Genomic DNA, 12755 nt, shown 5'->3' with positions numbered 1-12755 from the left:
GCTTGATCTGCTGCAAAAGCCGCTTGGGCGGGCTGTTATACCTGTTCTGCAAAGCAAGGGAGGCGCCAACGAATGAAAGGACAGATTTTGTGCGCGAGGAACAGCGTACGTCGGTTCTATAATACGGAGAAAGAAAGGGGCCAAAATGCAAGGGATCCCCTAGCAGCCGACCAGTCAGGACTGTGCCATTCGGCCTGGCCTTTCACAGCCGATGATGTACCCACAGAACTGGCCCTTCGCAGTTTGCTATATAAGGCTCCAAGCCTGCCGGACAGGGCACAGCAACAAGACAGCTGAGAGAATCAGTCGAATAACTTCGAATCAATAGTCATGGCTGGGTTGTTAGAAGCATATCCAACCATCCATCTCTGGCTGGCTGTTCTACTTCTCTTCGCAGTCCTTTGGATATGTTTGAAAGCTACTACTGGTACCCGAAAGGTGCCAGCGACTGGCTTCCCAGTTATCAAGCTAAAATCAAATGACATGGAGCCAGGTATTATCGAAGGATCCAAGCTGGTATTGACCACATCATGCCCTTTGAACAAATGCTATTATTCTAAGTAAAAATCAGATAGTTCTGACATGAAAGTTCACAGTATCCAGACAAGCCTTATGAAATCCAAGTCCCGGCAAAGCAGATGATAATTCTGCCTCGTAAATACTTGGATGAGATTAAGCGGTTTCCCGAGAGCCAGATGAGCTTCAAGGCTCTTGTTAAAGACGCAATGGCTGGGGAGTATACTATGATCGCAACTCACGATCACAGCTTGGTGACTGCTCTGCGGCGTGACCTGACTCAAAACATAGTGCATGCTCATGAGCTGCTCCAGGAAGAAGCTATCTCAGTCGTTAAAACCAAGCTTGGATTTTGTGGGAATGGTAAGTTAGGTACCGTTACTGTATACTCCCAAGGAATGCTTTTATAACACTGAAACCCAGACTATGCACCGGTGAAACTATTGCCTACGCTGCTTGACATGGTGTCTTCTATGACGAGCCGTGTGTTGGTTGGTCTGCCACTTTGTCATAACAAAGAATGGGTAAGGCTCCCTTGTATTCATGCTTTGAAAGGCGCTGACAATAGGTATCAAGCTGGGATGTATATTGAAATATACTGAAGATGCATTCAAAGCTGGTATGATTCTGCATATGACCCCAAGCATAATTCACCCGCTTTTGAATATGTTTCTTCCGCAGCTATGGGCTGTGCGACGGCATTATGCTACCGTTAAAAGGTTGGTGACGGCATACCTACTGGTACGGTAAGATAACTAACCGCATAAATAACGAAACAGGCTGCTTAAACCGATTCTTGAAGAACGCATTGAAAAGCTCAAGGACCCTGCATATAAGCCTCCAAGGGATATGATCCAATCCTTCATTAATATCAACCCGCAAAAAGGGATGTCCTTGGATTTTCAGGCCACAAACCAACTGATGGCCGCTTTTACATCAATGCATACAACCTCCATGAACGCCTGTCATGCATTATTCCATCTAGCTGCGGCACCAGAACACGTGGCTCCTTTGAGGGAAGAGATTGAGACTGTTTTAGCAGAAGATGGAAGTCTCACTTCTAAGGCTGCCATGCAGAAACTCCGCAAGCTGGACTCCTTCCTTAGAGAGACTCAACGGTTAAACCCATCGTCATTCGGTAATACCTCTTTCTGGCCCTCTTTAATCTACAGGAGGTGGAAGTTAACAGCTATTTACCCATTTAGTTGGCATGGAACGCAAAGTGTTAGCCACTACAAAGTTATCTGATGGTACGGTTCTACCAGCAGGGTCTATACTTGGGTTCAATTCTTTCCAGATAAATTATGATACTCAGCTATGGGAGAATCCTGAGAAATTTGATGGATTCAGGTACGTGGCATGCTTCCGAATAGCCTCACATTAAGTAGTTAATGCTTACACTTTCAATCCTGCAGATTTGAAAGGCTACGGGCTGCTGAAGGAAATGACCACAAGTACCAAGTACGTATAGACAGTTTGGCACCTCATAATAATAAAATCTCTAACACATTCTAGGCCACTTCCATTGGACTTGAGAGTCTATCGTTCGGCCTGGGAACACATGCTTGTCCTGGTAGATTCTTTGCTATTAACGAGACCAAAATTCTCCTTGCTCATTTGATAATGAATTACGATTGGGCTTTCCCAGACGGACAAGGACGACCGAAAAATTTTACTCTTATTTCTGCTCTTCTTATCAATCCAGAGTCTGAAGTATTATGCAGGCGAAGACAATAAATTTAATCAGGCGCGGGCCCGGGAAGATCTACTTTGGGAAACATAAAATGGGAATGAATATTATATTAATGCACAATAGTGTCGAGGTTAGATACTTTTGGAGAAATTGATCATCATATTACTGAATATTTCGTAAGTCCGTTTCATAAAACGTAGCGAGGTCATGACTCGTTTTCAACATATGAAAAAGGCATGTTCAGTTGGCTTCACTCAGCTTTTTCCACTGGGGAGAAATTGAAAGGATCAGGGCCATGCTAGCAGCAACTATCCCGATTATAGAAACTATCTCGATTCCCCCATGATACGCGTTCAGCACCAGTTTCAAACTTTCACCTGTAAATTCATCACGTAAAGAAGTGGCAGAAAGCTGAATGACTGTCACTACCTTGGGATCAGTGCTCGTAGCTGTGAGTTTTCGTATTTTTCCAATGAATGCAGCCTGGGATGCTTGGTTGAGAAAGAAACCTCCAAGAGACTGTAGAAAGAATGTTGCGGTGATAATAGTTGGAAGATCTTCAATTTCAACCAAACTCATGTTCACAATGATAGGTACCTGGCAGGCGGCACCAATCCCAATTCCGGTGATAACTTGGAATGTTGCGCATTTGTACGGTGTCGTTGCTGCGTCTAGGGTGTAGAGGATACCGGTACCTATGATTGTGAAAATTCCTCCAATGACCAGCATTGGGGTATAGTAGCCAAATTTGCCGATTAGGTAGCCAGAAAGTATTGAAGAAGACGATATGGCAATCATTAACGGCATCATACGGATCCGTGACTCAGGTACCGACGCTCCATCAAGGGCCTGTGCGTATGTCGGCAAGATATATAGATGAGTGGCCAGAGCCCCTGCGAGAAAGAATGTAAAAGCAGTACATACAGCTGTATCCCGGGTAGCAAAAAGGCGAAGCTTGATGTTCGCATACTTCCCACTCCACCACTGGGAAAGGAAAAAAATGACCAAGAGAACTCCGAATGCGAAACGGGTGACGGTAGTTATTGTGTCGCTCCACAAATCTGTGGTTTTCCTTGATTGCATCGAAATGACATAGCAGACCATCGCAGGCCATATAGTCACAAGCCCTGGAAGGTCAAGAAGGAGAAACATTTCCTTCCGTGATACTGGTAGTGGGATCACCGTTGGCACTATGGCGAAACAAAATAATAAAGCAATAAAACAGAGGCTTCCGATAGCGGTGTTGGTATAAAATATCCATCTATAGGAGACGGAGCCAAGGAAGAGCGTCCCAATATATGCACCAGCAATATTAGATGTACCATATGCTGCACCAAGGATACCGATATATAGAGGACGCCGGCGTCCATTTTTTATAGTGTGCCCAACAACGGTATAAGCACCGGTTATGAGCCCTCCTCCAGCTACCCCGGAAATTGCACGGCCAGCAATGAATGTCTTTGGTGTAGCTGCAGTTCCGCAGATAATCGAACCCAGTCCGAGAATAAGAAAGGAGATCAAGAATGCAGGTTTCAAAGAGAAGCAGCGGTAAATTTTACCCCAACTGGGTTGAAGGCTGGCAAATGTCAAAATGTAGGCATAGTTATACCACCCAGCATGCTCAGTATCGTTGAAGTTGCTTGAAATTTGGGGAGCGAGTGCCGCAAGAATAGCAGCCTCGAGAAATGTCAAGAAAATAGAGAAAAATAGAACAGCAACAAGCCCGAAGAACCTCACTCTGTCGCCTATTGTTGATGGCTTCATTGCGATACTGGTATCTGCCAGCTCTACTGGCCTTTTCGGAGACTTCTTTTGGGGTTCCCACATAGTATTTTGGTAAAAACTAGCACCAGATCTATGAGAATTATAACCGATGGACAACTCCAAGGAAGAGAATTAGAGGTGAATTGCAAGTTAAAAATTAAAAGCGAGACATCTGGCCAAAAAAATAAATATTAGTATGTCGATAAGAACAGACAAAGCTGGCGTTTATCAACTGTTGAGGGCGTTAGATCTACGTGCACAAGATGCAATAAGACAAAGGAGTCTTGAAGCGCTGCTAGCAAAGAAACAGCCGATCCCCGACGTTTGTCCAATAGCACTTGCATACATATGTGCTGAAGATCGAAATCATTATTTAAGGCGCTGTTCAACCTGTTTGGTCAATGGAGCGTGCCTGAGGATAGGTTGTGTTCCTGTTTTGTGGGTGATGAGCCTGAGGCGCTCTGCAGCTGCAGGGTGCGATCATCTCCCGCAAATGGTAGTCAGACAACCGGTAATGGTTGAAAAGGGTATAATTGGCTTGAAGCAGAGCATTCAACTACTAGATGCAGGGAGCCTAGTAAGAGTAGCAGCACTGGGTTGTTGCCATGGTTCATTTGATGGTAGGACGGTGGCTGGATATCTCTAGGGATACTTGCATCTTGCTTTGATCAAGGAGCCAGTGAGTAAGACCAAACAGCTAGTTCGCTGGATGCAAGATGAGTTGTCGTGACATTGCAGAGCAGTTTAATTCAACGAACGATTCCGAACTCTCAATGTGGTCGATATCAGGTTGTTGTCTGCCACTCAGCTCCACGACATGGGCGGATCAACCATCAGCGTAGTCTCGTTCATGGCGTCAACTAGCCTCTTATACCTTTCATTCCTCTCTGTTGTGCAGATATTTCCGATGGTGATTGCGAGGTATACAGCGTGCGCGTCCATCGAGAGGCCTGTTCGCGGTTTGACTGTGGGATATGGGGGGACGTGAGCATCGCTGGCTTTATCCGCTTCGAGGCGTGAATGCTGTATCTTCACGGCCGATCTCCTTGACCCTCGCCCTCTCACACTCCGCCATAGAAACCACCGTAAGCCTGTATTTATCTTCGTCCGCGAAGCCCTGGCAGCCACCGGTTGGAAGGCTTACCCTGTAAGCTAAGGACTCCACGGTCTTCTCAAGAGATGAAAAGCAGAAAGATGAGACAGCGTAGATAGCCCCCCCCCCCCAATGCCAGCCTAAATCGAATATATATCGCTCATTGTTGGTTTTTTGGTGTCGTAACTATTGCGAGTGCCGGTGGTTCTGTTGTTGTTGTTGTTGTTGTTGCTGCTGCTGCTTGCTGTGTTGCGAGTGTTGTCTCGACGAAGGAAAAAACACCCACCGTCAAGCCGTCACCAAACAACGTCAATCGACCAACAACGCCGTCCCAGCCTCGACCAGACGGCGGTTGTTGTCCGCGCCTCCGTCCTCCTCCGCCTTTATGAAGAAACACAGCCTCGTCTCTATTCATCTCTGATAAATAGCGCTGGCATCTCCACAGGAACAATAGCAAGCAAGATCCGACTAGTAAGGGACACAAAGAAGCGCGCATTCAAAGCATCTCAAGGGACCAGAAAAAGTCACGAAGTACTCTGTACCGGGCATTATACCACAAAAGAACCAGTGTCTAGATCCATATCGAGGCCATGGCTGCTGCTCATTTACGAGGTGATGGCCCGCCTCGCCACGGCTGCTCTTCCATGGCCTCCTCCCAGGACGATGGACTGACTTGTTCTTCCTCCTGGACATTGCTGGCTGAGACAGAATATACAGATGGGATACGGCGGGCTACAGCTCGAATATAAAACTACCATTGCTGTCGTAGCAAGTTGATATCTCGATGCCTCAGACCTCGCGTCCAGGCGAGCAGCCACCGGCGGTTTCGGGGCCTGTCGAGGAGCAGCGGCTGCGGGCAGGATGGACGTCTCTCTTCCGCTTCACGTCTAAGAGGCATATTGCTCCTTTGGCTCTTGCTCTGGCCTTTAGCATAGCCCGTGGGCTTGCTGTCCCTTTACTTGCCTGGATACTGGGCAAGCTGTTTAATGTCTTTTCAAGTTTCGGTTCTCACTCGATCTCTGCTGGCCAGCTGCTATCGACTACCTCCCTCGAATGTACATACATTCTGGCCCTCGGGTCCGGTGTCTGGTTTTTGGACTGGGCATATTTCTCCTTGTGGGTTATCTTTGGCGAGCTACAGGCTAAAAATGCGAGAAGATGGGCATTTGAAGAGTTACTACACAAGGAGATGAGATGGTTTGATGGAGTCACCGACGGGCTCCCTGCCATTTTACCCCGGATTCAAGCGTATGTTTATACCGCAACTCATTCAGAGTTTTAGAAGGGCACTATTAACGGCACATAGCTACATCCGAGATCTCCAGCTAGCCACGTCACAGCCTCTAGGAGCCACCCTATACAACCTTACTGCTGCTATTGCCGCTCTGGTCCTGGCTCTGTACATGTCGTGGAGTCTGACACTTGTATGTCTTGCTAGTGTACCACTTTGTGCCATCATCATTGCCTTCTTCTCCTCAAAGGTCCAACCAAAGATTGAAGGGCAACAGGTAGCACTCACCAAGGCGTCGAAAATTGCAACGACAGCCATTTCTTCCGTTGATGTGGTAAAACACTTCAACAGTCAAGATACAGAAGCTGAAAAATACAAAACTGCAATTGGCATCGCTGCTCATTGGTACTACAAAGAGGCTCTCTACAGTGCTTCTCAGATTGGCCTAATTTCTTTCCTAACATTCGGAATGTTCGTGCAGGGATTCTGGTACGGCAGTTATCTTGTGGCAAAGGGTAGTCTGAATGCTGGTCAAGTGTTGACAACTTTCTGGGCCTGTTTGCAAGCAACACAGTCAATAGAGGAGATTATTCCTCGACTTATTATCCTCGAAAAGGGACGGACGGCCTCGGCTGCTATCAAGCATATATTCAATGATACTTGCCACACATGCACATTGCGGGAGCTTGGAGGCTCAACTCTTTCCCCTGTGTTTTGTGAAGGCGATATTCGATTTTCAGAGGTAAATCTTGCCTTATCCCGTTTTGTTATTTGTGTCATTCAGCTACTAACAGTGGTCTCGTTCTTCAGGTCACATTTGCATACCCATCTCAACCTGGGAGAAGAGTCCTAGACAATTGCTCTTTCTTCTTCCCAGCGGGTGATACAACTTTCGTTGTTGGCAAAAGTGGTTCAGGGAAAAGCACCATCGGAAATTTGCTTATGAGATTTTATGCACCAACATTTGGTGAAATCCATATTGATGACAGGTTGATCCAGACTCTAGATATCAGCTGGATTCGCAATAACATTACTCTTGTTCAGCAGGAAAGCATTCTTTTCAATGAGACAATTCTGAAAAATATCACTTTTGGCTCACGGAATACTGAAGAAACCACTGCTCAGGATATATATGCGGCCACAAAACTTGCAGGTCTGCAGGATACCATCCTTAGCTTTCCATTAGGACTCGACACTGTTGTTGGCTTGGGTGGTAGGTCCCTGAGTGGAGGGCAGCGACAGAGGATGGCATTAGCCAGAGCCAGGTTGCGGGATACCCCTATATTGATACTCGATGAGTCTACCAGTGCCCTAGACTATTCAAGTAGGATCTCCCTAATGAACGCAATCCGCGCGTGGCGACAAGGAAAGACCACCATCATTATTACACACGACCTTTCACAAATTCGGCCTCAGGATTTTGTTTATGTCATCGACAAAGGGAAAATAGCTCATCAGGGATACAGACATATCCTTGAGAAGAAGGCAGCTGGTGTGTTCGATCTTAATAATCTTGCGACTCTGCCAACAGACACCACGCCAACTACCTCTAATTGGAGCGTGAAATCTCCAGGTCCCATGTCAGATAATAGGAGAAGATCAAGCTTCAGCAGTATAGAGCGGTCAATGACTGAACGACGTTCATTAACCACTCCTATTTCTCCGTTCTTTCATAACAGCTTTTCTCTCGAGCGGACATTTTCTGAGGCAGAACAGAGCAGTCAGTCAAGGAGAAGTAGTATGGTTGAGCGTCTTATTGACCATACGAGCCCCAGGTTCAGAAAGTCCCCGTTAGATGCACTGGATGACAAAAGAGTCGAAAAAGACTTAGAACAACCCCAGCCAGCGACCCGTGACAACCAAACGCCTTCGCCCTTGAAACCAAATAACGAGCCATTGCAAAAAAGCTACTCAATGTCACAGATTCTCTTGACCGTGATACCATCGTTGTCACCTTCAAACCGAATGTCATTACTTTTCGGTTTTGTCGCTGCCTTTTTCTATGCAGCTGCAACGCCATGTTTTTCTTACGTATTCTCACAGCTACTAACCACTTTCTTTGTTGTCGAAAACAGATCTCGACTGGCAATGCAATGGGCTCTTACGGTATTGGGTGTAGCTGTTGTTAATGGGATAGCATCATTCTTCATGCACTATCTTCTGGAACGATGTGGCCAAGCCTGGGTCGACCAATTCCGTTACAAAGCCATTCGCCGAATCTTACAACAGTGCAAGTCTTGGTTTGAGAGGGACGAGAACAGCCTATCCAACTTGACTCACTGTTTAGATCGGAACCCGGAAGAAATGAGAAACCTCATCGGACGGTTTGCCTGCTTCATGTTTGTTGCTGTCGTTATGACACTGATCGGATTTATCTGGGGAGTTGCAGTGTGCTGGAAATTAGCACTAGTTGGTGCTGCTACGGCACCCCCTTTATATGGCTTGACGAGGTTATACGAAAAGATCAGCGGCTTTTGGGAGAACAAGTCGAATGAAGCGAGCGAGATAATGGCAGGCGTGTTCACGGAGACGTTTCTCGATATTCGCACAGTTCGATCACTGACCTTGGAGTCATACTTCCATACTAAACACAACAAATCCAATGGGAAGGCCTTGACAGTTGGTATCAAACGAGGGTGCTATTCTGGTTTGCTTTTTGGATTCTCAGAGTGTTCAATTCTTTTTGTTTATGGTAAGTCCACATTCCACACTCCACCCCGGTTTTTGATATGGTACTGACATTGTCTATGTAGCTCTTATATTTTATTATGGGGCTATCCTCGTATCCAGTTCTCAGTATTCAGCCAAGGATGTTTTGATGGTCTTCTCAATGCTACTTTTTAGCATGGCAAACGTGAGAGGAGTGCTATCCCTGGGTAAGCAATATTAAGTCCCTGTGATATCTAGCCGCTTATTAATTGTTGCATAGTTCCGCAAATCAGCTCATCTAGAGACTCCGCGACCAGGGTATTGCATCTAGTAAACATGCCAGAAGATCAATCGCATGAAGGCCAAGGAAACCTCCGCATCCACGACTTAACGCCTCTCAATTTTAAAGACGTGGATTTCAGTTATCCAAACCGACCTGGAAAGAAGGTCCTGAATAACTTCAACCTTAAAATTCCCAAGGGCTCGTGTACTGCAATTGTTGGGCCTTCTGGCTCTGGGAAATCAACCATTGCATCTTTATTACTTGCTCTTTATCCATCTCCACCGTCGGCAGGTAACATTGGTACGATTACACTCGGTGGTGTGAACATTCGCAACATTCATGTTCCGACTCTCCGGTCGTTGATATCAGTCGTCCCCCAGGACCCAACACTATTCCCAGCATCTATCAAAGAAAATATTGTCTATGGTCTACCTGAAAACTCTTCACTCAATACCTCTACCAATATCCAAGCTGCTGCCACAGCAGCTGGAATCCACGATTTCATCTCCTCCTTGCCATCAGGATACGATACTCTTGTTGGAGATGGTGGAGTTGGTGTCTCTGGCGGCCAGGCGCAGAGAATAGTGATTGCCAGGGCACTTGTTCGTAGACCACAGCTCCTAATACTCGACGAAGCAACGTCTAGTCTTGATGTTGAGAGTGCAACAGTGATAAAACAAACGGTAACGAGGCTGATGGCCTCTGGACGGAGTTTGACAGTGATAATAATTACACACGCAAAGGATATGATGGAGTTGGCTGATAATGTAGTTGTTGTGGATGGCGGGGTTGTAGTTGAAGAAGGGTCATTCCCTGACCTGAGTAGTCGAAGTGGTGGAAGACTGAGGCGTTTGCTAAGAATGCAGCTGTAACTAAATTGTGCGAGCACTTTTTATAAGGGGTACTCGAGGACTATAATATTCTATTTTCTTTTCTTCAGGCCCAGTTAACAAATTTAAACAATAGTTACCAAGAGTTTCCTTTAGTTATGCTCGAGAGAAGTTGAGGAGACGCCGTTCCTTGAGTTACAGCATCCACAAATGCTTACTCTATAGTTACCTCCATCGATCGCTACTCTGTACTCTGTGCCTTCATGGAGTTGGCTAGGAATAAGCAAAAAAAAAAAAAAAAGAAGGGAAGATAAGAGAAAAAGAAACGAACGAAAAAAAAAAGTCGAAGCCACCACGCAGAGTGCAAACCTTAGACGAAGCCGATCCCAGACATACTCTTTGATAGAGCGCTACGATAGGCCGAGGGTGAAGAGATCTGAGGCCCTCGAGACCTGCCGGCGTGATCGAGACGAGGGAAGGTGTCCGCTGCCAGGGAATCGGATTCGATGTGTCTGATCCGTGGCGGAGGGATGGAGGCTGAGGGCGTGAGGAAGAAGGGCAGATATGCAGCATGCAGAGCTGGGACGGGCAGAAAGATGAGAACGCCACTGGCGTATAAAAAGGTTCACGCTGTCCTTGATCCTGGGGGATCGATGAGGGTGTTTTCTTTCTCTCGATTATTCCTATTATTTTTACTGTCTTGCTTGCTGTTGTTGACGGTCTGTTCTACTGATAGATATGTCGGGGACATTCCATGGAAAAAGGGACTGGGAAAGACTTTGCTATTTGATCATACATAAACAGCGTTGAGGAGTGAAAGAGATAAGAGAAATACCATGGTATTACCATCAATCTTCCATCGTCACTATCATAATCATGGGCTGTTGTTGATACCATTCCGGTTCCACCGCGCTCAGCAGGAGAAAGGAGATTCCCGTTTTCTCGACTGTCAACTAGATTTTTGACGGATAACTTTGACACCCAAACCCAACAATGCCATCGCTGAAATAACAGTAAAGAAAGGATAAGAAAAGAGGAGGAGGAGGAGATTGGCGAGAGAGAGAGATATTCCCAAAAAATAAAGATCAGGGGGTACTTTGCTTGAAGATGAAAATCAAGATGATTCTATGCCCGGGTCGAAACGAGGAATATTGTGGCAGACAGGCGGAAATCCAGGAACAGAAGGGTATATAAATGGCCCCCGAAAGAGGAGGGAGGGAGAAACGGCTGCAAAGATGCTATTCATAACAAACAAGGGGATCACAAGAGAAAGCAGACTACTCCGTATCTGAGAACTTTCTCTTTCCCATTCCTGGTTTTCGGCCGGTGATGACACGGCTGCTACGATGTTAGTGGTGGTCTAAACAGTGTAAAAAAGGAGGGGAGTGAGGGGAAGAAACCGAGTGTTAGGACATACACTATGTTATACCCGTGGAATGCACGGTTGGCGAGATCCTTTCTCAAGCCGACCAGGAAGAGTTCCATCTCCTCTCTGGACCAGCCGAGAACCTCGACGAGCAGTCCAAGAGCATATGGCTGGAGGGCATCGGAATACTGAACTTGCTGGTACCGGCCGGCCAGTTTAAGCTCTGGGTCCTTTGGCCAGGGGTTGATGGGCAGTTTAAACTGTTCCTCCTTGACGTCTACAAAGCCAGCTTCAATCATCCATTTCTTGACGTTCTCTGGGGCTGTCAGGGTCTGGCCGATGAGACTGCATGCCTTGATACAGTTGGACTCCCACTGGCGAAGATGGCAGTCTTCGGGAATGGAGTTGTCGTCGCAAGTTGCGTACACATCAGTTTCTTTGGCCTCGACATACCCGCCTGGCATCAAATTGCTATTTTCCAGCCATGATCAGCCAAACAAACTCAAACCAAGCGAAAAGATTGGTAGCTTGAGCGGGAGCGGCAACGGGAGCGGGAAGCCAAATGCGACAAAAGCCAAAAAAAAAAAAAAAAAAGAAACAAAGAGCGAGAAATCGTGACTGAAAAAAGCAAGCAGAGGGCTAACTAGGTTCAACGGTTGCAAAGTTGTTTGACATACTCGTATATTTGCGAGAGCAGACGACGCCAGTCACGGATGGCACCGTTGAGGTTCTGGAAGTGGATGAGATCGAAGCGCTGTCTAAATGTCCAGTCGCTTTCGGCGTCATCGATCTCGAAGGAGATGTTTGGCGAGACCCTGGCACGAAACGTTAGTCAGACAGACTCTTTACGAGGGTTCGCACGAACGAGAAAAGAAAAAAAAGCGAAGACGAAGACGAAAACGAGCGGAAGGATGGGGTAAAGAAAAACCAACGAACTGACCAAGTCGGCTGGATGGGCGAGATGTCTGTGCCGATAACGTGTGTGGCTGGATATGCACTGACTGCAGCGTAAGCACGAGAGAAAAAAAACACCCCCCAACGTCAAGGAAAGCGAAGGGAGCAACGAACTCTGCGACGTCCAGGGCCCAAATGCCTGATAGATGGTCAGTGTGACTGAAGGTAGAGAGGGAGAAAAGGAGGACGGACGGCTTACCTGTGCCGGTGCCAATGTCGAGTATTCTCTCTGGCTGGTCTGATATGGGCGCAAAGATGAGGCGTCCGCCAAAGAGCATGCCGTATATATGCTGCAAAAAGTCATGACGATCCGACTCGGCCTGGGGATGTTAAAAGCAGTGAAAAAAAAAGTGAGAGAGAGAGAGAGAGAGAGAGA

The 12755-nt window shown here is 46.7% G+C and overlaps 4 protein-coding genes across 4 annotated transcripts; 2 read left to right on the top strand and 2 right to left on the bottom strand.

Moving 5' to 3' along the window:
* Positions 1-330: 330 nt before the first annotated feature.
* Positions 331-2253, top strand: TRV_00107 (cytochrome P450 oxidoreductase GliF; the record flags this gene model as incomplete). Its single annotated transcript, XM_003025647.1, has 8 exons — positions 331-516; positions 597-879; positions 940-999; positions 1085-1262; positions 1296-1654; positions 1722-1866; positions 1932-1977; positions 2032-2253. 8 exons carry the CDS (start codon positions 331-333, stop codon positions 2251-2253), a joined length of 1479 nt encoding a protein of 492 aa, XP_003025693.1.
* A 196-nt stretch (positions 2254-2449) lies between these two features.
* Positions 2450-4036, bottom strand: TRV_00106 (uncharacterized protein; the record flags this gene model as incomplete). Its single annotated transcript, XM_003025646.1, has 1 exon — positions 2450-4036. The coding sequence occupies one exon, from the start codon at positions 4034-4036 to the stop codon at positions 2450-2452; it is 1587 nt and encodes a 528-aa protein (XP_003025692.1).
* Positions 4037-5850: 1814 nt separating this feature from the next.
* TRV_00105 (ABC a-pheromone efflux pump AtrD) lies at positions 5851-10101 on the top strand (the record flags this gene model as incomplete). Its single annotated transcript, XM_003025645.1, has 5 exons — positions 5851-6314; positions 6373-7039; positions 7108-8989; positions 9051-9173; positions 9278-10101. 5 exons carry the CDS (start codon positions 5851-5853, stop codon positions 10099-10101), a joined length of 3960 nt encoding a protein of 1319 aa, XP_003025691.1.
* A 1235-nt stretch (positions 10102-11336) lies between these two features.
* On the bottom strand, positions 11337-11889 carry TRV_00104 (uncharacterized protein; the record flags this gene model as incomplete). The annotated part of the gene is made up of 2 exons (XM_003025644.1): positions 11337-11400; positions 11477-11889. The coding sequence occupies 2 exons, from the start codon at positions 11887-11889 to the stop codon at positions 11337-11339; spliced, it is 477 nt and encodes a 158-aa protein (XP_003025690.1).
* Positions 11890-12755: the final 866 nt, after the last annotated feature.

Source organism: Trichophyton verrucosum, assembly GCF_000151505.1.
Source record: "Trichophyton verrucosum HKI 0517 chromosome Unknown contig00006_1.f1.exp, whole genome shotgun sequence".
Taxonomy (NCBI): Eukaryota; Fungi; Ascomycota; class Eurotiomycetes; order Onygenales; family Arthrodermataceae; genus Trichophyton; species Trichophyton verrucosum.
The sequence above is the reverse complement of the archived record's forward strand: the minus strand, read 5'-3'. Positions and strand labels throughout refer to the sequence as shown.